The 26430-nt window shown below is 41.9% G+C and overlaps 1 protein-coding gene across 1 annotated transcript in view; it reads left to right on the top strand.

Moving 5' to 3' along the window:
• The window catches only part of RORB (RAR related orphan receptor B), a 195934-nt gene that overhangs the window by 156487 nt on the left and 13017 nt on the right, over positions 1–26430 (top strand). Inside the window, exons 5-9 of the mRNA XM_027041032.2 lie at positions 11672–11793; positions 13183–13315; positions 16830–16937; positions 18449–18559; positions 21448–21560. Coding sequence (XP_026896833.1) covers positions 11672–11793; positions 13183–13315; positions 16830–16937; positions 18449–18559; positions 21448–21560 — 587 coding nt within the window. The remainder of the gene's footprint in view (positions 1–11671; positions 11794–13182; positions 13316–16829; positions 16938–18448; positions 18560–21447; positions 21561–26430) is intronic.

The following is a 26430-nucleotide window of genomic DNA, read 5'->3' as shown; positions in this document are numbered from 1 at the left end:
GCAGGTAGTTTAGGGACCACATTGAAATTGAGAGTCCTTACTCTACATGCTCGCCATGTGACTTTGTTCAAACTTGGTTCAGCTTTCTGAGGCTCCGTCTCTTCATCTGAAAAATCAGGTGGATTGCATATAATGACTTTGAAAAACTATGACTCTCCCACCTTGTGGTGGGAGCTTTGATCCTATGTATAGACATTCCCTTTGTTACAGCCACTTCCCAAAGAGAAGGGTAGGGTGGTGGAGAGGGGGGCTTGCTGGCAACTAGACTGTCCTGAGAGAAGCTCAAACCCTAGCCTGAGACCATGGCCAGCCCTGCCTCCTTCACAGGGAGGAAGACCTTAGGGGGTGGGATGACCCTGTCCGTGACACAGTTAATAACCACAGTCAAACCAGAACTATGTACCAGCATCTTCTCTCCATTCCTGCTCCTGAAAAAACAAAACAAAACAAAAACAAGAAACCAGATTAAAATGAGCATCAAGGATAACCAGAGGCAGCTGAAAAAAAAGAAGGTGGCAACCAATCTCCAAATGCCCCAAGTTTAGGTACGTTCAACGTAAAGGATGAAATGCTGTACAGACATAGCTTCAAGGTAAATCCACCTGTCCTCGCCTCCCAGACCTAGCCAGATCACCTTGGTCAGGTCTTACTCGACTCCTCCGAAATTTTAACACCCCTTTGTTCTTTGCCACCTACAGGAGAGGCTGCTATTTCTGGAATCCTGCTTTCTATCTTAAAAGAAATTGCCTGAGTATGGGGACTGGGCTAATCAACTCCATTTGTCACATTTCTGGGATCTCTACCGTGGTCACACTATTGTATTGACCAGTCCGTAGCCATGCACTATTCTAGAGTGTCCTAGGATCAGGGAACTATAGTTCTTTTCTAGGGTCATTCAAATCCATATCCTTCTAGATTTTCTTCAGTAACCTCACGAAGATGATCTAAAATCACCCACTGATATGTTGCACCCACTTTAGTATCATGCTCAGTGCAGCAATTTTCCACAACTGGAGTAAATGGCACAATGGATACAAAAGTACTTTGTGACCAGCAAGGCTCTATAAACAAATATAAATATGGCTTACATTATAAGCAATACAAAGACATACATGCAATTCAAGTATTTGTACATGAGTGCATATTAGTCCCTACATGCCTGTACCCCCACTAATACAGCTTTCCTAATGTGCTGGCATTCGCTATGTGAGGTAATTATTCCAACTCACCTTTTCGAATTTCAGTTGAAAATGTGCAAAATTGAGGCACCTGTGTGGCTCACTCAGTCAAGCGTCCGACTTCAGCTCAGGTCGTGATCTCACAGTTGGTGGGTTCGAGCCCCACGTCAGGCTCTGTGCTGACAGCTCAGAGCCTGGAGCCTGCTTCAGATCCTGTGTCTCCCTCTCTCTCTGCTCCTCCCCTGCTCACACTCTGTGTCTCTCTGTCTCTCAAAAATAAACAAACATTAAATTTTTTTTTTACAAAAATGCGCAAAATTGATCTTCCTCAGTAGACTTTTCCTAGAGATACGAGTTTGGGATTAATTTTTGATTCAGAATTCAGGACATCGTAAGAAAACTCTAAAATCCACCAGCCAATCAATCAATCAATCAATAAATATTGAGAAGCTGCCAGAAAACCAATTCCACTTTATATACTCAATTTCAAAAGCCATAGTAGATATGAAATATTCCACAGTAAGGAAGAGGAAAAGAGAGAGAGATTCTGCCTATGGCTTGTGGAGGGAGGAAATGTCTATTCTATGCTTATAAGGTAGCCTCTGAAATAGCCCCCATGTCAGAAGAGTGTTTCAGGTCATTGAGAGCTTTGACACTGGCTCTTGGTGAGAGCCCTGAGTTGCTTTTCCACTGACTGGAGTGGATATGTACCACTTTCACCATAGTCTCAAGCACCTATTTTGGGAAGAACTGGTTAAGGTTAACCATGTGTTCCACACGGGCCATGGAACACAGACATGGCATTTGATGGCCAGGTGACTGGAGGTGAATACACTTGGGTTTTGTTGGCAGGAGATACAACCAACTTCAGAGGCTCTCCTGCTCAACAGGTACAGGATTTACCTCTGTGATGTTCACAAATGTGGGGAGATCTGTTGGAAGTGTTCCAAGCTGGAAAGACTTTTTGTTTGTTTGTTTGTTTTACTTTATTATTGCTTTGCTTTTATTTTAGGATATAAACTTTTTCCTGTGACAAAATGCCTTCAACGCTGAGGAGAAAAAATTTTGCTCTTTAAATTTGAGTCACATTTGTAAGACTCATTGTGGAACTGCTCTGTGGTTTTCAGACAGGTTTGTCGTAGGACGATTTGGTACTAGATGACTTAGAAAAAACTTATTTTAAAACACTAGTCAATTAAAGGCCTTATTTAAGTAATCAAGTTACTTTTAAAATTTTAGATTAAAGGTTTGAAAATGTAAAAGTTACCTCCAAAGATTTCCTCTGAATTAGTTTTTCCTTAAGGTCAGAAGTACATTGACTAAAGGGGAGGAGGAGGAAATTGACGGGCAATCCAGGGCACCTTGGTGGCTCAGTCAGTTAAGCGTCCAACTCTTTTTTTTTTTTTTCTAATATTTATTTATTTATTTTGAGAGAGAGAGGGGGAGAGAGAGTGCGAGGAGGGGAGGGGCAGAGAGAGAGGGAGACACAGAATCCAAAGCAGGCTCCAGGCTCTGAGCTGTCAGCACAGAGCCTGACGCGGGGCTCAAACTCACAAACCTGAGTTTGATCATGACCTGAGCCGAAGTTGGATGCTTAACTGACTGAGCCACCCACGTGCCCCAAGCATCCAACTCTTAATTTTTTTATTTTTTATTTTTTAACATTTATTCATTTTTTTGATAGAGAGAGACAGATTGTGAGTGGGGGCCGAAGCAAGCTGCAGGCTCTGAACTGACAGCACAGAGCCCAACGCGGGGCTCGAACTCATGGACCGTGAGATCATGACCTGAGCTGAAGTCAGATGCTTAACCGACTGAGCCACCCAGGTGCCCCCCCGCCAAGCATCCAATTCTTGACTTGATTTTGGCTCAGGTCATGATCTCACAGTTAGCGAGTTGGAGGCTTGCGTCGGGCTCCGTGCTGACAGTGCGGAGCCTGCTTGGGATTCTCTCTCTCTCAAAAATAAATAAATAAACTTTAAAATTAATTGCCTAACGGTCAATCCGTATGCCAACAAAATCCAAATAGAAAAAGTCAATCCTAATGATGGCCCTGAGCAGTTTTCATAATTAGGTTTTCATCATTTGTGACCCACTAATTGTCCTTTGGGTAGGGTATGGAGGTGCAGTTTTTTTCAAGAGAGCAGGGAAGGATTTTAATGGGCTCTGACTTACCTTGTTCTTGTTTGTTCCATCTGAGACTCTTCAAATGCTTTTCAGGCTGTGAGCTGTACCCTCACTGTCTGTAACTCTGAAAGACTTCCCCTTATGAATCAAAACAAAGAGAAATTCCCACGTAGCCCCTCAGACTCAAGTCGCCATGCTTCACACAGCCCTTAGAAGATGTCTCTGCAGCTAAATCCTTCTGTAGATAGAAAATCAAACCCAAAGACACTAAGACTCTAAGATATTAAGTGACATCCCAAAGGGCACAAAGGAGAAGTCTAAAGGGGTCCATATTGGCTTCTGCTGTTTTACAAGATAGCTCCCTTAGAACTCATCAACTCTAGGACATTGAAGTAAGTTGATGTTTTCTGATTGTTCTTTGAAGGAGATCTTTCACTGTGAAAGTTAACTTTGAAATGTAATGTTTTCATAATAGACTCTTTCTCAATTTTATTAGCTAGTTTGAAGAAAAGAAACTATAATTTCCCCCCAAGTTAGACATATACCATCGCAATAAAACAAAACACTTGGCGATTCCAAACAGCTTTCCATTATTAAATTATTAAGAAAGCCGCCCCTTGATGGTTCATTTCTTTTGCTGCTCACGATGCTTTTTTCATTTGGCTTTAACACAAATGCTGGATGGATTCTTTCAGTTTTTCTTTATGCTTTACATTGTGCTTCCTTTCCTTCTATTAAAATGCTCTTACCTGAGCCTCCCGAAATTTGAGAAAATATTAGCCATTTTATTAACCATCCATTCATTCAGTCTTTGCTCAGATATTACTATTACTTATCTGATTTTTTCATTGTTTTTCTCTATGTTCCTATTTTGTTGAACTGTGTGGATCACCTTTTCATCATTTTTTATAGTTAAGGACATCATCTCTTATTTTGTTAATGTATTTTTTTCTGAAGAACTCTACGAACATTTTGGTTTCAGTCCACATGAAGTACAAATCTGTTATGCCAGTTTTTGATAAAATAATTGGCAATAGAATGTACGAAAAGGAGACCAGAAGCTATCTTAATTCACTGGTGAGGGGGTAATGGTGGTTAGACGGTGAAAGTGAGCCAACAAAGGGACTGTGGGTTATTTATGCCCCAGCTCCTTCTTAAAAGAATTTGAGAAACTTAAATGCTAAAAATATACTACTTTCCTGTCGAGGCTATGCGTCACTAATAGGTGGCTGTTTTAATTAAGCTTAAAGGTTGTTGATGTTTTTATGCTGACAGCACAATTCTATTTATGCTAGGAAAACAATAATCACTAAGTAGAGATGAGAAAAACCAGAAAGGTCTTAAAATTGACATTGTCCTCTCTGACACTGTCTCCTAGTGCATCCTAACCAGTACACTTGTTCTATTTAATGACAGAAAATGTACAAAACTAGCGGTCTATGGTCAAAAAGCAAAATGCACACTTGGTTAAATGTTTCACTTTTCAACCAGTTGTTCTAATATATTATAGTCACTGCCTCGGAGCGTGGATTCTGAGGAATCGTGATATCCCAAAAACCTAACACAGGCACTTAAAACTCGCCTTGAGCAAGTCCGTAGAGATATCCTGGCATTCATTCAAAGTAAATCCCCTAAGAATTCCACTTTCACACTAGTAGTACAAACGAAACAGAGAATTGAGTGGTTCTCTAGATCCTTAAGGCAAGTGATAAATTAAAAATTCATTAATCATTTTGATGGAGACTGAGATACAGTATTTTAGGGAGGATACTTCCAAGTTTAAAAGAAATCTCTTGTGGAGGAAAATGAATAGAGGGTATAGTTCACCGAGAAGAAGCCGTACTTTCTCATGAAAAAAAAAAAGGAGGGGAGGAGAAAGAATTAGGAAGTTCAGATGCAACCCCCTCTAGTCCTATATATAGCGTGGAGTCTCAGCTTTCTCGCCTTGGTACAGTTGGGCCACGGTGATCTTGGTAATAACACTGAAAGCAGCAGTTTTTAAAGATATACTCAACTTTCCCCGCTCCCAGGATGTGGGATTCTAATGAAACCACCTGTGTAATCCGTGTCAGAGATGCTGCAGCCTTTGGAGAGCACCGTTTGCTGAAATGTCTAGTGAGGGCTAAAATAAGCCCCTTTGGTGGGAAAAAAAAACCCGCTGAGTGGTTGAAATCAGAGTTGCAGAAGGTCACTTGCTATTTTAAAAGCTGCAAGCTGGTCCTCATTTTATAGCATCACAGTTATAAACAAGAAATTGTCACCTTGCTTGTCAGTTTATGTATTTCTCGCTGAAATAGATACACGTAGCCTTTTTTTCTGCAGAGAATTAATTAATTTGGACGACTTGTTTCCAAACTGCTTTGCTGTGCGGAGCAGTACATATGAAAAACTATTTTTTGTGTATTTCTTTAAGGGTTACTTCCAAATATTATTTTTGGCATTGTGCTATGATTAGCTTTTTAAAAAATTTTTAATGTTTATTTTACTTTTGAGAGAGAGAGAGAGCGAGCGCACATGCAAGTGGGAGAGGGGCAGACGGAGAGAGGGAGACACAGAATCTGAAGCAGGCTCCGAGCGATCCGCACAGAGCCTGACATCCAGCTCAAACCTGTGAACTGTGAGATCATGATCCGAGCCGAAGTCGGACGCTTAACCGACTGAGGCACCCAGGCACCCCTTTCTTTTTTTTTTTTTAATGTTTTAATTTTGTTTAATGTTTATTTATTTTTGAGAGAGAGAGAGACACAATGTGAGCAGGGGAGGGTCAAAGAGAGGGAAACAGAATCTGAAGCAGGCTCCAGGCTCTGAGCTGTCATCACAGAGCCCGACGTGGGGCTCAAACTCACAGACTCGAGATCATGACCTGAGCCGAAGTCAGACGCTTAACGGACTGAGCCACCCAAGAGCTCCAATGTTATGATTGATCTTTAAAACTCCCTTTACCTTTGTGAACTTTATCATATGCATCTCAACCATCTCTAAATGCTTTAAGGAAAGACTTCCTTCCTACTTTTTTGATTTATTCAACAGATCATGATGAAGGTTGATGTGGATGGGGGAGAGGTGCGCACAGAGACTAGGGAGCCAACTCACTTCTGGAATTATTTAGATACAGTCCATTTGGAAATGGAAGAAAGAGGTTAGCTCCAGCCCCAGGATTCTGTAATTTTTGCACACACCACTGAGAATTACCATCAATTTTATTCCAGCTTTCTCTGCAAAATTTTAATTTTTCTCTTCTTATCGCCCACATCATAAGTGGATTTAAGATTACCCCTAAGAGTTCCAGAGAAGTGTGACAATTTTAAAAATATTTTTTTTAGAATTTTTTCATCAACGATGGTAATTTGCTTATATCAGTTACTTTCTTTTTTATTTTATTTTTTTATATCGGTTACTTTCTCTTTATTGGGGGACAATTGGCATACAAAAATCTGTTCCTATTATTAAATATGCAACTCAGTGAGTTTGGAGATACGTGTACCAAAATCTGTGCCATAAACATTTCCCTATAACAGTTATTTTAAAGATTTCTAGGATGACTCCTACACTTGACTCAGATGTTGTTATTTCTATCTCATAAAGAAAATTACTTAATATGTGAAGTTACCAACTCTATTAGTCGCTTATAAGTCTTGTGTGCCAACAAGCCTTCCTTCAAGAAAAGTAGCAGGGTCAAAGTCTAAAAACAAACAGCCATTTTATGGGGGTGGGGGACGGTGGCAGGGGTAGAGAGAAAGTGAGAGCAAGCCATTTTTTCCTACAATTTATAAACAGAAAATAAGGATCATAGACTTGATATTAACCTGTAATTACACACCCAGTTTTCCCTTGCCAGTATCTATGTTTGCATTTCACCTCACCAGGATCGAAAAGAAGTGACTGAGCATATAAAATTGTTTTTTTCTCATTCTTTGACATCGTTTCATAAACTAGCAAAGCAGCTTGCGTACTCTCAGTGAGCGAGACAAACCACTATCTCACTGAACATGTACAGAACACATATACAATCTTAACTCCTGAGAAAATGTAGCTGCGTGTTCCTATCCACTTTTGAAATATCTAGCCTCATCCCTGATATCAGGAAGAGCAGAGGGTAGAGTTCATGGACATTGCTTCTCAGGGCGGGAAACTTTCCCCTTTGCCAGTCACCTGGGCCATACTGCTGTCGAACCCCTCATCCCAGCACCGTGCGGGCGGGCTCTGTCTTTAACATGTGCCATCCAGGGCCCACGCTGGTTAAAGAATCCGACGAGAACTGGGCCCTAACAAGCAACTGCAATCCAATTCCGGGAAACGGATGAAGGGTGTGCGATTGCCCAGAAAGATTCTCTGTCCTCTACTCTTTTACCTCAGTCTCTTTGTCTGGGCTTCTCATGTGGTCGGTCCCTGGAGAGGACTGCGTTTACTATTACCTTTTCTGTTTTTCCAGGCAAGGACTCTTGAAAGTTCCTTTGGCTCCTAGCAGGAACTTTGTATACTGTGTTCTTTGTCTCTCCCTTTGTCCCCTTCCTCTTAAATCCTTCTCCCCTTTTCACAGCCGCAGACTCTCAGTCCAGGCAGACCATCTCCTCTAATGGCCATGCATCTTTCTCATCGACAGAATGCGCCCTCGGGCCCTGCTCCCGTGGGACCAAGTCTAGCTTTACCCTGTGTTTTATTGACCTGAGCCTTGAGAGGGCCGTCAGGTTTTGCATGTGGCTTGCCTCTGCATGGCAGACCCATGGAACAAAGTGGGGAAGGGCTGTCCTGCAGCTGCCACTACTGTGTCTTTACTGTCGCTGATAGTTATAAATCTTATGTCAAACAGAGATTTGCCTTCTATTTCTCGCCACAAGGGCATGGGAAATAATAGTGCACGTTCGATGTTTGACCTCAAAGCCATCGTGCGTGCTTAGGCTTTAAGATGTCACGGTTCAAGGGGCACCTGGGTGGCTCAGTCGGTAAGCGTCCGACTTCAACTCAGGTCATGATCTCACGGTGTGCTGACAGCTCAGAGCCTAGAGCCTGCTTCGGATTCTGTGTCTCCCTCTCTCTCTCTGCTCCTCCCCCACTCACACTCTGTCTCTCTCTCAAAAATAAATAAACGTTAAAAAAAAAAAAAAGATCTCATGGTGACAGTACAGAGCAAGTTACATAATACAGTACAGAGCCTGCTTGGGATTCTCTTTCTCCCTCTCTCTCTCTCTCTGTCCCACCCCTGCTTGCACGCACACTCTCTCTCTCTCAAAATACATTAAAAAATAAAAAAAGATTTTTGAACAAAGGATCAGTATAAGCTTTCTAAAATCCTTGTGAAATAGAGCAGAAAATGGAAGAGTGGGTGGGTGGATGGACAGATGGATAGATGGACATTTTCAATATTACCTTTATTAACTCAACATTGGTTGAGCACCTTCCGTATTTAATGTTCTCTCCACCCCCTCTCAGCCACATCTTCTGGTCCTGTACATAATATTTCAGAACTCTCTTGAATCCAGAACCTCCTCGTATCTTGCTTGAATGATCACCAACCCTGATTAATCTCACGTACTCCCTAATGCCACTTCATCTTTCTGCCATGGCCAAGGTCACCTTTGTAAGACAAAAAACTGACCGTGTCATTCTCCTGCTTCACAGCTTCTACTAGCTCCCCGTTGCCTAAAGTTAAAATCCAGATTCCTCGGGGTGCCTTACTCAGCTGTTGGATCTCTAGTGACAATTTCCTTGCCTGGTCTCATTTCTCCCCATCTCTCCATGCACTCTGTGCCGCAAGCACGATAGTGTTCTTGCCGGGAAAGACAACCTGATTTCAAAACACCACTTGCTAGCTCTATAAAAATGGATCTAAAGTCACTCCCTCATTCCCTCAGTAAGAGGGAAACTGGTTGTAAAAGGTAAGGACTGTAAGGACATGAAATGTAATATGAGAAATTATCTAGCTCCTAACTAGCTTTCTATCTGTACCTTTGTAATATCACTCCCTCTACCTGAGGTATACCTATCTCTTCTCCATGTGACAAACCTCTCCTCAGACCCAGATCAACAGGCATCTTCTCTGTGGTTATATTCCAGCCTCCTGCAGACTGAGTTAGATACATTCTTATTTGAGCTCCCACAATAACTCAAGGGCATTTATTATATCATGATATGATATAATATGATATGATATGATATGATATGATGATACAATATGATATGATGATATGATATGATACATGATATTGTAAGATCCTTTTAAAAAAAGAGACAACATCCTTTTTTTAAAAAAATCTATACTTTATAACCTGGTTCATAATAGCCTTTCAAAAAATATTTGTTGAACGAGTACATGAAGTCACTTGTGCTGGGCTCTACAGTCCAGCTCTTGAAGAATTCACACAACCTCAAAGGGTAAGAAACAAACAGACCCAAACAAATAACCACAGTGCAAGTCTGAGCGGAATAAGAGCTCTGGAGGTAGAATCAAGTGTAACAGCCGCCGACCCCTCTACCAAAGGGCCAGGGGAGGAGGGAAACCTCCACCAGTAATGGACATCTGAGCTGAGTCCTAAAGCCTGTGTGTGGATTTAACTTCCAATTTTGCCCTAACCTGTCCATGTATTTATTATGCCCACTCCTTCCTCCTTATGCCCTACACCCCCAAGCTTTCGTGGCAGAAGGCTAGAGAATTTTTAAACCTTGGCCAGTAGTTCCCAGGAGATGCCATAAAGGAACAGATAAAGAGTTTTTCATAATGCAATTTTGAGTGGCAGCTGTAGTTTTGCTTATAAACCCTGAAGCCTGTAAATTACTGACAAATCAGCGTATCTTTGAAGATGAAAACAGACTACACCAAGAAGATAAAGGTTTGAAAACTAGAAAGCCATAGAAATCTTATGTTTTCATTATATACTGACTGAGAAATAGATATTTTTTTTAGCTTCTAAGTAATTAGACTGCCCAAGTGAAATTGAAAAATGATGAACCATGACATCTATTTTAATATGATGTATAAAGTAATTCCTGCCCTTTTTTTTAACAACATAGGAGGATATTCAATAAAATTTGCATATAGGATTTTTTAAAGAAAGGATTTTAGAATATGATAAGCAATGAAAGTCTAGAAATGCTAAATGAGGAACCCAATAGAGCATGACTATAATCCTAAGTTAGCATTTTGTAGCATCTTCTACATCTAGCACTTGATGGTTCTGATTGAGAAACTCTAGTAAACATTGAAATGGCTTCCTTCAGTAGCACTGACTCCAAAATTAAATACCTCTGTTTTGTGCCAATTGGAGTCATCGCATTGCTTCCCTGATGACAAATTCTACAGAATGTCCTAATAATGATAATTATGGGTACCATTTATTCAGTGTTTGTAATATGCCAGGCAGTGCGCTCTACAAGATTTTTTATTTTTGGAAAGTTCATTAGAGGTGCAAGCTTCCATTTTTTTATTCTCTACATCACCAAAGCTCAATATATTTCATACCACATATACCAGAAGCTTAGCGAGGTAAAAGGAAGGTACTTACAAGCACTGCTTTGAGAGTTATCCTGGAGAAATGAAATATGGCTATTTAGAAAGAACAGAAACTGCATTTGAAATGGCATGACCTAAAACACTAGAAAAAAATCTATTTCTCTATTAGCCAAGAACAGTTATCAGGCAGACAATGTGGTCATCTTCCTTTCTACTCAGGCCCCCCAGACAGAATCCCTGTGTCCTTTGGTTTCCCAAGATGTCGCCTTCTTCAAAGAGCTGGGGGGATTTTGAGGGAACCTCCTCACAGCTGTATCTAACTTCAGGGAACTCACTGCAGATTTTTGAGAAATCTGCCGTGTCTGGTTCTGTTGCTCAATTTCCATACCTCCAAATCCAGAATGTTCAGTATTGAAAGTTTAATACCGAATACAACTCATTTGAGGTAAACAGCCCCCAAAGACTTGATTGTGTTTGTTCCTGCTTTTTTGTGAATGTAATCATTTTCTCTTTTTAACCTTTTTAAAGAAAAGCTCTGGTGATTCTAAAGATATTTTCAAGTCTTTGGACCATACATGTCAAGACCGTTAGTGGAATTTTAGGCCACAGAGTAGGAAACATGGTCGTTTGTATTTATTTTTAAAATCATTATTTGAACACTCTACAACTCATGAGCCCTCAGATTTGTGACCAAAAGGGGGAAGTAAAGGCAGTAAATTTTGATTCAAAGACTGAAAATTGGGAGAAAAAAAAAGGACAACAGTTTGGAGATTGTTAGATAGAGAGTAAGTAGTGTTAAAGACAGTCGAGTACAACCGAAGGGTCTCCAAAGGTATTCCGGTGGTAAACGTGAAGTGCTTGTTTCTTTGCAGAGCGAGAATGTATTGACGAGCCCTCAAACTGACATTCTTTCCCACAGATCGAATTGCACAGAACATCATTAAGTCCCACCTGGAGACGTGTCAGTACACCACGGAGGAGCTGCACCAGCTGGCATGGCAGACCCACACCTACGAGGAAATTAAAGCCTATCAGAGCAAGGTACTCTGGGAAACTATGACAATGTTTCTCCCTGTGATGTCTCTATTTCCGGCTTTCTCACTCAGCGTTATTGACATTTGGGGCTGGATAAGCCTTTGTGTAGGGACTTGTCCTGCACACTGTAGGATGGTTAGCATCATCCCTCATCTCTACCCACTAGATGCCAGTAGCAACCCCCTCACACACACAGTTGTCACAAGCAGGTGTCTCCAAATGTTCCCTGGAAGGCAAAACCGCCCCAATTAAAAAAAAAAAAAATAACCACTGCCCTATTTAAGTGACCAGGGAGACTGTGCCCACATCAGATGACTTTAGAACCTTTTCACGGTGGCTTCCTGGGGCCAAGCAAGGAAGAGAAAAGATTGAGAAACTATAGCAGTAATAATAGTTGTAAATCTATACTACAAAGGTATGCAATAAAGCACCTTTAATGTTTCTCTTGCCCTACATGTTTAAAAAGGCCAAAGGGAAAAAAAAAGACAACTCACCTCATTATTATTACCATTATTCTTTTGATTGCTACTTTGTCCATTAGAGAAGTTTTTAAGAGAAGGAATTTGCTGCTGTTATATATTCACATTACTTTCCTGTGGGGTTGATAGCCACAATTACAAGATCTACTAGTAAATGACTGGTATTATCATTTTATTTTAAATAAAATATATAAATGTGTCTACACCTGAACATATGATTACAAAATACTGATTTTTCTCCATGGGAACAATCATATCTTACCCCTTTTATGTAAATAAGGAAACAAAAGCATAGGTACTCTTATGGTCAATAAAAAGCAGAATCAATACACTTGGATTTATGTTTCCAAAGAAAATAACCCCAGGATCAAAATACACTTCTGAGATTCTATATTACTTAGGAGAGTGATTTGATTTGAGGTCTTTTCCCGTGAAATTCTTTTTATACCAAAAAAGCAACCTCCATAAGTTCCGGGAAAAGAACACAATGTAAAAATCTTACAGATTTAGTGTCTGCTGGGCACACATAAAAGTGACTGTACAGAAGCCTGGGAATGAAATCACTAGTCCTCAGTGCAAAAGTTTGTTTTCACAAAACGGACTAAGAGCCTGAGTTGGTTTAGGTGAGCAGGAGGAGGAGAAAGAGAGTAAAGAAACTGTACATATCTATCTTTACATATTATTGCAGTGTTTCCATTATTTCGGTCTCAGTACATTGACATTTGTGCCATAGCAAGGCTCAAACAGGGCAAAACAGTCTGTTCGAAAATACTGTCTTCCTCTTTGGAAGGAATGGGGTAGAGTCCCACCTTGGGCCCCAAGTGACGGGTGAGCTCCAGGAGGGAAACCCTGAATGTTGCATTGACTCTCCACGTTGCTTTTGTTCCATGTACGTTGTGTGTCTCGTCTCTTGAAGTCTAGGGAAGCACTATGGCAGCAATGCGCCATCCAGATCACTCACGCCATCCAGTATGTGGTAGAGTTTGCCAAGCGGATAACGGGCTTCATGGAGCTCTGTCAAAATGATCAGATTCTACTTCTGAAGTCAGGTAAGCAAGGAGAAGATTCATGGGTGGGGCACCTGTTTTAGCCCGGGAGGTGGTCAACCCTTTGCTCAGTGTTGGCTGTAGAAAAATCTTCCTTCCAGTATGTAGTTCATTTTTACCACCCACACTGTCAGCCAACTCCCAAAGGAAACTCTCAGTAATAAAAATGCCCTGATACTCATTCAGTTCCCCTTTGAAGTCAAACCCAATTTTGCTTATTGAAAGTGGAGCTATTAATTGCGGAGGTTGAGATACCCAGCTTGACAGGCAGTGCAAGTAATTAGCGTGTCAAGGTGGCTGAATTGCTGAGCTGGCTCTAAAATGCACTACTTGCCTTCTGTTGGGGTGGGGGGGGAATCCAGGCTAGCAGAGCTCTGCCTCTGTGGTCATCTCCAATCATTTTAATGAGGATAGCCTGCAGCCAGTATAGACCCGGAGAAACTCCCTGAGCTCTAATCCTTCCCTCCCCTTCTTCCAACACATGCTCTGTGACACACGCACACTTAGGAAGGAGCTCAAGAAATTCCGCACATGACTGACCTCACAGATGGTATTACCCAAACAGGAAACAAATTTTCTTTCCCTGACCCCCACCTTTGAAAGTAGAAAATAAGAGCCACCATGGTGTTTGTTAACCCTCATGGACCTGGGCCAGAGTACTAAGCATAACATGTATACGTGTGCGTGTGATAACGCACCTGCATATGTTAATGTTTGCCCATGACAGCTCATTTAGTCTCATGACACCAGTATTATTTCCATCTTATAGAAGGAGGGGGAGATTCAGAGAAGTGAAGGGCTGTGTTCAATATCACAAAGCCAACGTATGGCAAAGCTGGCATTTGAACTTGGGCCAAATAGAATAGGTATAAGTCGCTGCTGCTTTCTCACCACGTGATTAAAGTTGATGCAGACCTTGACCCAAACATGAACTTGACCTATCAGTTATCTATCGCTGGCTAAAAACAACCCCAAAACTTAGTTAAGATGACAGTAATCATTTGTTTTGCTCCCAAAGCTACAAGGTGAGCAGGGCTCAGCGAGGAATGCTCCATGTGGTGTTCACTGAGGGACTTGAAGGAAGGCAGGAGGATCCGCTTTTAAATTGTCTCCCTCAACACGGCTGGCACTGTGTGCTGATTGACGATCCCGAGTTCGGCCAAGGCTCTGGGCCACAGGCCCCAGTTCCTCTCCATGTCAGTGCCTCCATGGGCCGCTTGGACTTTCTCATAGCATGGTTGTGAGGTTTCAAAAGCTAGCACGCCAAGAGAACAAGGCCACAGCGCATCGCATTTTTCTGGCTTACCTTTAAAAGTCATGCAGTGCTATTTCCACCCCACTCTATTGGTCAAGGCAGCCATGACGGCTGACCTGGGCTCAAGGGTAGACGAACTGGATCTTCCCCTTTTTTTTTTTAAGTTTATTTATTTATTTTGAGAGAGAGAGCAAGCAGGGGAGAGGCAGTGAGAGAAGGAGGGAGAGAGAATCCCAAGCAGGCTCTGCACCATCAGCACCGAGCCCGATGCAGGGTTCAAACTCACAAGCCGTGAGATCATGACCTGGCCCGAAACCAAGAGTCGGACGCTTAACCGACTGAGCCACCCAGGCGCCCTGAACATGGATCCTTCTTGATGGGGGGGTGGTAAGGCTCTTAAAAAGCATGTGGGATGGAACATATTTTTGCAGCTCTCCTTGGGGAAAAAAAAAAATCTGCCACATTTGATACGTGACCTTGAGCTAACCTCTGTAGATGGCAGCTTCCTCATTTGCCAAATGAAGAGATGGACCAGAAATAATGAATTCCAAACTTACAATTGCATCAGCAGCATCAGAGGAGAATATTGACTGCTCTGAGTCGGAGGCATCATCTGAGGCCCATGGGTCTGAATCTCCTAGAAGAGAACCCAGAACCCACCTCACGGTCTTTCCAGCCAAGTCTCAGATATAACCAGTCCATAGACTGACATTGGAGAACCAGTGCACCATATAATCGTTTAACATCCCTGCTGCTGTAAAAATGTTGACTCTAGTATAAAAGGCAGAGTACGTAACCTCCTTAAGCCTCCTGTAACTCACCTATAAGAAAGGGCTAATAAAAGTCACCCAGGAGGCACCTGGGTGGCTCAGTCGGTTAGGCATCTGACTTCAGCTCAGAGCATGATTTCACGGTTCGTGAGTTCGAGCCCCACGTCAGGCTCGCTGCTGTCAGTGTGGAGCTTGCTTCAGATCCTCTCTCTCTCTCGACAAATAAATAAACATTTAAAAAATCACCTGAAATGGCATTGTAAGGAACAAATAAAATAATGCAAGGGGCCAAGGAAAGTGACTTCCACCCTATAAATACTCAATAAACGGTACCTATTATTGTTTTTGTCAGAAAAACACTGTTTTAATTAATATTGACAAGTCCCCTTCTATGTGTAAGCCCCTGTGCTAGGTGGCATATAAGGGAAAGCAAGGAGAAATCAGCAGATCAAAAAAAAGAAGACAGAGACATAAATACTAAGTGGCAGCATAAGAAAGGCACCACGGGTCCCTTGGGAACACCATGGATGTAACCAAAGCACCCGTACCATGCTTTCCTGCAAATTTGTGGTTTCTGAGTCTGGCCGTCACCTTCCAACACACTTTGGGGCAAAAGCCCGTTTGTCCATAATGTGGAGAAACTGCACAGCGCTGGTTCCTCAGAGCATCAATAAATGTTCAGAGGGAAAAACAAAGGTGGCAAACTAATTCACTCACTAAATATTTATTTATTTACGCGCCAGCAACTTTTCGAGGTCCTGGAGCTATACTAGTGAATAAAATAAGCACCACTACCTGTGGCTGCGGACAAAGGTCCCGCCCTCACCGGGCTAACAGTGAACTCAGAGAAATGCTGGGCCCATTGAGGTTGAACAAGTTTCTTCATGTTGGGACTTTCCCAAGCCTTTGATCTGTGAATGTGGATTATAACTCTCTGAAGTCAGATAATATTAGTATTTTGCCAAAACTCATTTGACCAAGAAAACTTCATTTCCAAGACATCAGATGTAAATGGTGCCCTCAAGAAACACCCTCAAGGGGTTCCTGTATAAAGTCATCCTGTGCTGAAATATACATGGAGGATGTTTAAAACTGAAACAGAGAGCAAGTTTTCCCAACAGCAAAACTTTTACAAAAGTTAACAAACTGCAAAGCTCCTTGTGAATTCATGAGTGGAAAATACCTTTAATACTAGTCCAGAAAACAAAAAACAAAAACTATGTATGCTTCCCCAACACGTGTTGTTGCTGCCCTGCATTTTAGCCACCTTTAAGGTATATTTTATCTTTAATTCCTCACGTAAGCATGTCGAGAGGTTTCTTTCTAATATAGTTATCTTTTACTTGGGAAGAAATCTTGATGCATTTCTGAATGTGTGTGTCTGTGCATCTCCATGGGTATGTTTTTTAAGTCTGTTGACCTAAATACAGTAAGAATTGCTTTACTATTGCACATATATACCTATTTTCTTTCTTTTTTTTTTTATACATAGGTTGCCTGGAAGTGGTTTTAGTGAGAATGTGCCGTGCCTTCAACCCATTAAACAACACTGTTCTGTTTGAAGGAAAATATGGAGGAATGCAGATGTTCAAGGCCTTAGGTAAGTTTACCTTTGGTGGTGACATAATTTTCTTAGCTGCCTTCAGTTTCTCCACTCAGATCGAAGTGGGTAAATGAGATGCCTTGATTCTTTAATGTGAACTGGCATCTCATTTGATAAGGTGTGGACCAGGTGAGCCTCCAATATTTTATCCAACCTGTGAGATGCACAGTCGTGCATCCTAATATGAAAGGCAGGCGAGAACCACAGACCCCATTGAGATCGACCACACCTCATTCAGAAATCAATGAAGAGCTGGATGTGTTCTAGATCATTCTTTGAAGGATCAATTTTTATTTTCCTTGTAGCTTACTGCCCCACAGAGTATATTAGGTAGACCTCTGGTGGTCCATGGGTGATTTCTTAAGTTTCTTATGTAAATCGATAATCATTAGTTAAGATATTTAATTAAAAGAAGAGCTTCTTCACTGGCTTCTCGCTAAGAGCACTGACATTCTTCCTGTTAAGTCATGCAGCTCTGGAAGCACAGATAGAGTGGGTGCCAACCTGCCCCAAATGATCCCCAGACCTTTCCTGTGGGTGGGCACGGGCAGAGTCAATCTTCGGGAGTGTTGTGTACCATTCACATCCAGTCATCAGTACACGGTGCAGATAAGAAGAACGTTAGCAAAGATGGGTCGATGCCAGGAAAGGTTTTCACGATGACGGTGCCACTTGTTCCATACCCGGCCCACGGGCATCACGGAAGGCCAGTGCCCTTTCACCTTTTGTGCTGTTAGCTGATATGGTAGCTAACAGCAAGTCCATCCGACAGGCAGCGTTTCCCTTCTGCAGTTGATACACATCCATGTCATCTACAAGGCTAGACTTTCAAGAAAGGAGGAAAAGTCTTGGCAGGCAACTTGGCTGTATTTCCAGCTTCATAAAATAAACATTTACCAAGGATCAGTGTAGGGATGAAGCATTATTATGCCAAAATTCACAATTACTAAGCGACTGACCTGAAGCATCCATCAGAAAGCAGAAAGCAATGAATGCCTGCCCCCTCCGTAAGATTTCCCGGGAAGTTACCAAATTGAAAGGTACCTCATCTTCCATCTATAAGACGTTTTTAACATCTCAGTTTGAGGCCTCTCAGCGTTCTAAATTGCCAGGTTCAAGTGCCACTAAGACTGACAGCCCTTGGCCCCTCATACATCATGTTTTAGGTTTTCTGTGAATGCTGTCTCTATACCAAAGGATCCCGAAATAACGTATTAAATTTTTTCTAGTTGGAGCTCATCTCAACATTACAAGATTAGATTTAGTTTATATCTTCCCAGGGGAATATGGCAATCAGCATACACCATTTCTGTCAGCCCCTCATTGGTGACGTCAACACTCCGTACTTGATCAAGACGTTTCCCAATTTCCTCATTCTATAATTATTAGGAACTTGGAAATATTGTTGCCTCGTGTGCAAGTCCTTGAGTAACTTTTCGACTATGGGACTTTCTTACTATTGCCCCATTCCATTCAAGTGTTCTCACTTAATCCGCCTTCTCTTACAGGTTCTGATGACCTAGTGAATGAAGCATTTGACTTTGCAAAGAATTTGTGTTCCTTGCAGCTGACTGAGGAGGAGATTGCTTTGTTCTCATCTGCTGTTCTGATATCTCCAGGTAAGGAGGTCTGAGGCTCTGTCTTAAAAAAAAAAAAAAGTCCTATCTTTAACGTGGATTATCCCCACTAAACCTAGGTAGTCAGCAGAAATTTAAAAGAACTGTGTTTACTTTGACAAGCTTGTGATATTTATGGACCACTCAAAGGAAAGTAGCCTTAAATTAATTAAAACGACCGATTTTGCCCCACAAGCAAGAGTAGGATGTGTGCTAAGGGTCACTCCAGATTCAGACAAGCGAAAGCATTTCTTAACAGATAAATGAGGACACACGGCGGCCTGAGTTACAGCTAAGTCCTATTTTGATTTTGAGAATAAAAGACATCGCAAAAAAAAAAAAAAAATGCCCAGGAAGAAAAGTGAGACTTAGTAGAAATGTATTGAAATGAGAGATCCAGCATGAGAACAAAAGTAAATAAAACGTACACCTTCTCCTCTTTAAATACCTCTTGTGTTGGCTTCTCCACCTAAATTAGTGATATTAGGGGCTTTAAAAGGAGGTACGGACAACAGAGGGGAAAATGACTCCCTCTAAAGACTGGAAAAGGAAGAGTCTCTGATGTGCCAGTGGACATTCCAGAACGGGGATCTGTCATCATTCATCTGTGAGACCCTAAATGCGCGACCTCCCAGACCCGCAGTTTCCTCGCCTATAAATAGGGTTTGACTTCATTTTAATGAAGATCATTTCTACCTAGCTCTAAAATGCAATAAAGTACCAAAATTTTCAGAGAAGGTAAGGAGTGACGGTTATAGGCCACACAGAATTGTAGCAATTGAAATGCTGCTTAAAAGTACACGGCAGCTCGAAAATGTATAGATTGCTAATGAATACGTGGCTCCTTCAGCCAGAAGGAGAACTCAGTCTCTCAGCTGTCTGCTCGGTTAGAATTCGGTGAGGAGACGGCAGTGCCATTTACAGTTCTCTGTTGGAACCCATTCCTAATAATTTTTATGGCCAAGAGCCTCATTCTTTCTATAAAATCCACCTTAGAGACGAGATTCCTTCTGATACCTTAACATGGTTTTCAGTGGGGCTGGAAGAAATTAATCTCACCGGCGACGGTACATTGACGTGTCATTCTAGTGATATCTACCAATAACCCCAGCCTCTACCCTTCCTATCAGTGAGGCTTTATCTATTTATTTTTAAGTCTTGAAGGTTTTTTTTTTTTAATGTGCTTCTGTTTTTTATTTAACCACATTATCAAAAATGGAAATTATCACTTGGCATGTTATCACTAACAGTTTCTTTTGTGGCTCTGTCTACAATCAAGCTGTTCCTCTAGGCCTCTTTTGGTTTTACTTTTTTTCCTTTTTTTTTTTTTTTTTTTTTTGAACCTGACCAAGTTTCCCAGGCCTCGAAGCACAAAGATAAATGGGAGAAGTGACAAGAAAGATTTATATCTGATAGCAACCACATGCCAAATAATTTTCCTTGCTACCACTTTCTTATTGCATTTGACTGTTTTTATGGAATATAGTTCAGCATTAGATTCATTCTAAGCCTGTGGTTCTAAGATGAGGGAGGAGGCTTCATTCGGGTTCCTGCTTGCTCAAAGAACGTGTTGCCAAAGTTCACTGTCCTTGTTAGGTACGTTTGTAATAAGCCAGTAAATTCCTAGCAGCAAATACTTACGACATGGTATATCAAGCCTAAATAATCCATGAAGATAATTGCCCGAGATGTAAGGCAAGCCTGCTGTTTATAGGTCAGAACTCAGTTGAATTATAAGCCTTTTTCCAAACAGAACATAGTATAGCCATCAAATTCTGCTGGGTTTGGAAACAGGACATTTCTTACTCTACCTAGTGGAAAATCTTCCAGTCCTTGTAGCAGACCCACACTCAGAGCCTTCTGAAACTCTCAAATACCTCGTCTGCCACCCTGGCCTAGTGTCACATTCAAAAAGAGAGGAAAGACAGATAGATGCCCTGCTCTATCTCATGCCAGACCCCACCCTTCCCCCAGTTCTTACCCTAATAGCCACGCTCTGTTCAGCTCCAGATAGTTTAGGGAAGGGAGAGGGAAGGAAACTTAATTTATTCTGATTGACAATTGTCACTGAAGGCTTTTATGCTCACTTACATAAGGGTTTGCTTAACTGTTGGCTAGACTTGTCCTTACCCTGTCTAGGATTACAGAATTGAGTTTCTTGCCTGACCTGAACTGTGTTCAGATGGATCATTTCCAAGTTCTTTTCCATGAGTATTTGTTCATCATTTGGAGACTCTAGATGTCTCTTCATTGAAGCGCCAACCTGAGGCATTGATGTTGGGCTGAATTTTGTCACCATGGCATATAAAGCTTCTTGGAAGAAAGGAAGGGAGGAGGGAGGGGGTGGGAGGGAATGAAGAGAGGGATGTTGGAAGGAAAAAAGAAAAGAAGGTAGGATGGGAGGAAGGAAAGGAGGGATTATCTTATCCACCATTTTAAAATTCCATGTAGAAAAACAGCTTAGTTAAATTTGGGGGATTAAATTTTTGAAAATGATACATGCAGATTCTATGAATTATAGCATAGTTTAAAAAGGGAAGGGGAATCCTGAATACAAAAAACAGTCCTGTGCAGATTTTCTTACTTCTATAATTCATTTTCTTCGTAAGTCACTGACTTCTACTTTGAAAGAATCTAAGGATATGTCCCCCAAAAAGAGTGAGAGGTGTAAATGGTCACAGGCAATAAAAAAAAAAATACTGGTGTTTATTGGAACCATTGGGTTCTAACTACTTCCATCCTCATTTCCTGTGTCAATGTATCTGGCATTACTGTCATCAGGGTATTTCTTATAAAATATGTGCGGTTGTGTAAACGGAAACTAAGCACTTATATATGTAGGTAAAAGGTTACATCCCCTCCCTTCTTACCTAATTCTTTTCCTTTGTCAGACCGAGCTTGGCTGATAGAACCAAGGAAGGTCCAGAAGCTTCAGGAAAAAATTTATTTTGCACTTCAACATGTGATTCAGAAGAATCACCTGGATGACGAGACCTTGGCAAAGGTAGGTCCTCAGATCGTAGAGCTGTGGCCACTCAAAGCACCGTGGCCAAAAAGGGCTAGTTATAAAGCAAAGGCATTTATCAGCAGCAACAATTTCTGGAAGTTACCAAAGGTGCATAAATGTTGAGGTGGCCATTTTAAAAGGGAGACTAGTAAATTATAATAGATTGAGAGGAGAATGACTTTCTTAGGAAAGGATATTGATGGATCTGGACCCCAGGCATAGGAAGACAAGCAAAGAAACCTAGAGCGTTTTATCTGAAGAACAAAAGCATGAAGCAGGGAATCAAGCCTTCAAAATTGACACGTGATGAAGGAGGAGACTGTGTCACTTCAGAAGTCAGATGCGGGCCAAAGTTAAGAGCAAGTAGATATTTATTCAAAATAAGAGAACTATAAAATGATAAGAGGGGGCGCCTGGGTGGCTCAGTCGGTTAAGCGGCCAACTTTGGCTCAGATCGTGATCTTGCGGTTTGTGAGTTCGAGCCCCACGTCGGGCTCTGTGCTGACAGTTCAGAGCCTGGAGCCAGCTTCGGATTCTGCATCTCCCTGTCTCTCTGCCCCTCCCCCTCTCACGCTCTATCTCTCTCTCAAAAATAAATAAACATTAAAAAAAATTTTTTTTAATGATTAAAATTGCTGACCAGAGGGGTACACCATGGTGAGGTTGTGAGCTCCCTGACATTGGTCATAGTCAAATAGATACCGCTTGGTTTCCTCTCAGGTGTCTTGTAAGTCAGAGTCCTTCCCAGAGTGGAACGCTAGACTGATTACTTGTACATTTTCCTTCAGTTCTAATCTTTTCACACAAGATATGCCCTGGGGTCCCTTCAAAATGGTGAAGAATCCCAGGGGCAAAATGCCATCAATTTCTCGGTTCAGCTTAATTAACAATAGTGATCTTTAAGAAGAGATGTTTACCAGAGTAGAATCCTCATAAGAGGAAGTATATTCTCATGATTGATACTCAGCATTATTTTAGATCATAAAGTATCTTTGATTTCTTAAGAACTGGACTTTTTTAGCCGGTAAGCAACTAGGAAATGAGGCATATTCTTGGTTAAAGATGATAGGAATCCTAGTCTATATTTATAAACATTAAAACCCTCCCACTTTGCTCTTAAAGTTCTTTCGTTTTAAAAAAGGGGGAAGACTCTCTCTGAGATATTATCAGATATGACTTCACACATACAGAGGCTCCTTTAAAAAAAAAAACCTCTATGAATCAAATATGCTGTTTCGTTATGGTGACATTTTTATTCAAATGAACACCTCATTTTACAGTGAAGAGTGATAGTTATCTTTGGTAGAACTTTCTACTTTTTATGTGAGCAAGGACAAATCACCTGGTCTCTGCACCTCAGTTTTCTTTGGGTCTAAGGCAAACCTTCCACATGCTTGCAGATCTCCTGGGCAGAAAAGATGGTTATAGAAATATATGCATCTGTTTCTATAATCGCTCTGCAGAATATACCATAAATACATCTGGCCACTTAATGGAAGGGGATGTTTCCTGCATTTCGGATGTCCCAAAGACCTCCCCATATTTGCCGTCTTAAAATTAAGGCCTTGATGTGAGGATAATGAGGGTTATCATTTGTTGCTTTTGTACCGATGTTTTGAGGTTTAAGGTATTACAGTGCATAAATTCTCACGCTGACACTATCTTCTACCTCCTGGTGTTCTAAGGGTGGCAGTCGGAGGTATTTGCTATAGAAAGGAGACAGAAGTTGAAGCATGAAAGATATTTAATGGCAACAAAAAGTAAAAATAAAACACTGACTGTGGGTCACCTCCCCTTTCCACTCGCCATCTTTCAGGGGAGAAGTACACAGTTCAGTCCTATTCTTATAAAGTGTTTTAACACTGGGGAGCAGAGAAAGAGTTAGGAGGGGATTATTTCTTGTATAAAGTTCACTGGAGCCAGATGACAAAGCATTGCTTCCACAGGTCATGTGTAGGTATAGGGGTTTGTGTGGCCCCTCCTTGTAAGTCAGCATTTTAATAGGATGCTCCGTGGAGGGACCATGAAACTAAGGAGGGACCACCAGCTAAGGTGGAGGGACCATGAAACAGAATGAGTGCTGGATTCTAGTTTATCCCAGTCCTGAACTCTGTGGCTTTGGCTGAGTCATTCTGTTTGTCTAAGTCTCAGATTCCTCAGCTGTCAAGGGCTGGGGGTGGCAGGAGGGATGGGTAAGTGTCTCAGGTTCCTGACTGCTTTAACCCCGTGAGGACCCTGTGCTATCGACGTATAGGCACGCCCTCTCATCGTGCCCGCTAAGAGAAATCATTTTATTTGTCTATCCTACCACAAATTCTCATCTTTGCAGAAATGCTCCTTCTGCCTTCTTCGGCCTCTACAGTGCCTCTGTAACAGTGCCAACCGTTCTTAATATTTGTTATTTATAGACCCCTTGGGGAGCCTGGCAAACATCATGAAACCCATCTGTAGAAAAATGTGCGCATACCCGACTGTGGTATTCAAGTCTGCGGTAGTTGGGGTACATCTGCCTTCTGGGTGATGTGCAAAGACTTTTTATAGTGCCGACCGGTTTGCCCCTGAAGGAATGTAACGGACATCAGGTGAGAGAGGCAGGGCTCGGATACAGTCACTGGGCTTCATCCTGAAGGAACAGTCTCCACCACACTTCAGCCGTGCTCACTTCCTGAAATGAAAGTTCAAGTAGCCGTGCCTTATCCTTTTGACCAAATTTGGACCTAGGGACGGTATGAGAATTCAGGAATTCTGTATCCACTCACTAGACGATTTCAATCCCAATATAGTAATCATTTTGTTGATTTAGTTATTTATATTTAAAAAAAAAAAAAAACCCTTTTGGAGAACTTATTTTCCTTTCCTTATCAGCATCGTGATGGTATGTAGCATATTTATAATAAACCATCAGAGCCATTTCCTAGCTGAGTGACCCTGCAAAAGTGGCTTAACTTCTCTGTGCCTCAGTTTCCTCATTTGTAAAATGTGACTAAGGATAGTGTCAAGGTCATGTGGTTATTGTGAGGACCGAGTGGTATTACGTGCAAGCAAGCTGCACGTCCATAATAGGTACGGTACGTAAGTGCTATTGTTGTAGCTGTGGACGGAAGAAATTCTGTTTCGGCAGGGAAATTTTTATTGGAAGTGGTATTTTTGAGTTAATCACGAATGGATGAAAACGCAAAAAAATGGAAGCTGGGGGCGCCTGGGTGGCTCAGTTGGTTAAGCACCCAGCTCTTGATTTCGGCTCAGGTCATGATCTCACAGTTTGGGGGATGGAGCCCCACACTGGGCTCTGGGCCGACAGCACAGAGCCTACTTGGGATGCTCTCATTCTCCCTCTCTCTGCCCCTCCCCTGCTCATGCTTCCTCTCTCTGTGTGTCTCTCAAAATAAATAAATAAACATTTTTTAAAAATGCAAGTTGGAGGGCTGAGGAGATGGGATTTGGCATTCTAAGTGATGGGGAAATGATAAGAGGTAAGAAAGTACAAGGTATGTTTGAACTATGAGTGATGGTTAGATCTGTCTGCATCCTGGATTTGAAAAGCCAGGAAACAAGAGGACACTGGTCACTTTCGCGAAGCTCATAAAAATAAAAAATGAAAAAAAAAAAAAAAACCCACAACGTATATATTTTTAAGCTCCCATCTGTTCTCTGAGTTTCACTTTCCCTGTCTAGGAAATGAGTAGGTTGGATTGGCTGGTCATTAAGGTCCCTTCTGTAGAATGTTCTTTGACTCCGAGAGAGAAAAACAAAGCTTGCTCCTGACATCTTCATTCATCCTCTAATACTCAGTGCAACGGACTCATTTTAAGGACTTTTTAGTAATTCTACCGTTACAGCTAATAAAGAAATAGACTGCTCTCACCAGGTCTTAAAGCTTCAAAGTCTTGAAGCTACAGTGATCTAGCTTAGGATGATATTCTGGCCCCAAAGCTGCAAAGAGCAGTGTTTTCGAAGCCCCCGGCCGGAGCTCAGCATTCCTGTCAGGCCTTCAGCCGGGGCTCCATCACCTTGTGCGTTGGGTGCTGTGGTGGCTCAGTCTGAGGTGTTTACTTCCTGGGAGAGGAGCGTGCTGGGGGAGTTCCTGTTCCTGTGGTTCTCTTTCTCCGCTCAGCTGAGACCAGCATGACCACTGCCAGGGTGCAGTGACTATTTCAGCTGCAGACTGGTGACAATTCCATTCTCTGGCCTCTGGGCTTCCTTTATGACAAGTCACTAAATCTGCCATTTTTGTTGCTCAGACCAGAGGACAGAGGGTGAAGGAAACAAAGGAGTGAAGTTAGTTCAGGACAGGTTGTGGCAGCACACTCATGGCCAAAGGCAGGGCTTTGATCCGGACGACTTGCTCACCTCCCAGCCCTACCCTAAGTGCAGCTTCTGGGTCAGGCCATAGCTGGAGGCTTGTTTCGTAAAGTCTTCAGCCCCTACTGTTGAGTCTCCTGGATAATCAGAGTCATGAGATATTAGGCAGTATATTTACTTTTCCTAGCACTCTTGTAAAGACACGCAGCCCTCCTGAAGGTATGTTCTTGCCCCAGGCTGTACTGAGAAGTTTACAAGTAGCAAACTCCGTAACAACACATATCCAATGGAAAGGCGTGGAGAGCTCGTAGGGCAAGTCGGACCCCCAAGCTCACTCATCTCGCCATATGCAGGGACTGGAGGGAGTGCCATTTTATTTTACCACAACTTCAGCGACGACCATGCCTTCAATGCACTTCTCAAACAGTGTTCAATTGCTCATGCCTTGTCATGCCCTGTAGATGGGCCACGCCACCCTTCTGGGTGTTTTTAAACATACAGCTCTGTGCCAACGGAACTTCTAATTCTTCTAGAATATGGAGGAGTCTAGTTATTATGCTAAAGC

The sequence above is a fragment of the Acinonyx jubatus genome, chromosome D4 (assembly GCF_027475565.1).
Source record: "Acinonyx jubatus isolate Ajub_Pintada_27869175 chromosome D4, VMU_Ajub_asm_v1.0, whole genome shotgun sequence".
NCBI classification, from domain to species: Eukaryota; Metazoa; Chordata; class Mammalia; order Carnivora; family Felidae; genus Acinonyx; species Acinonyx jubatus.
The sequence above is the reverse complement of the archived record's forward strand: the minus strand, read 5'-3'. Positions and strand labels throughout refer to the sequence as shown.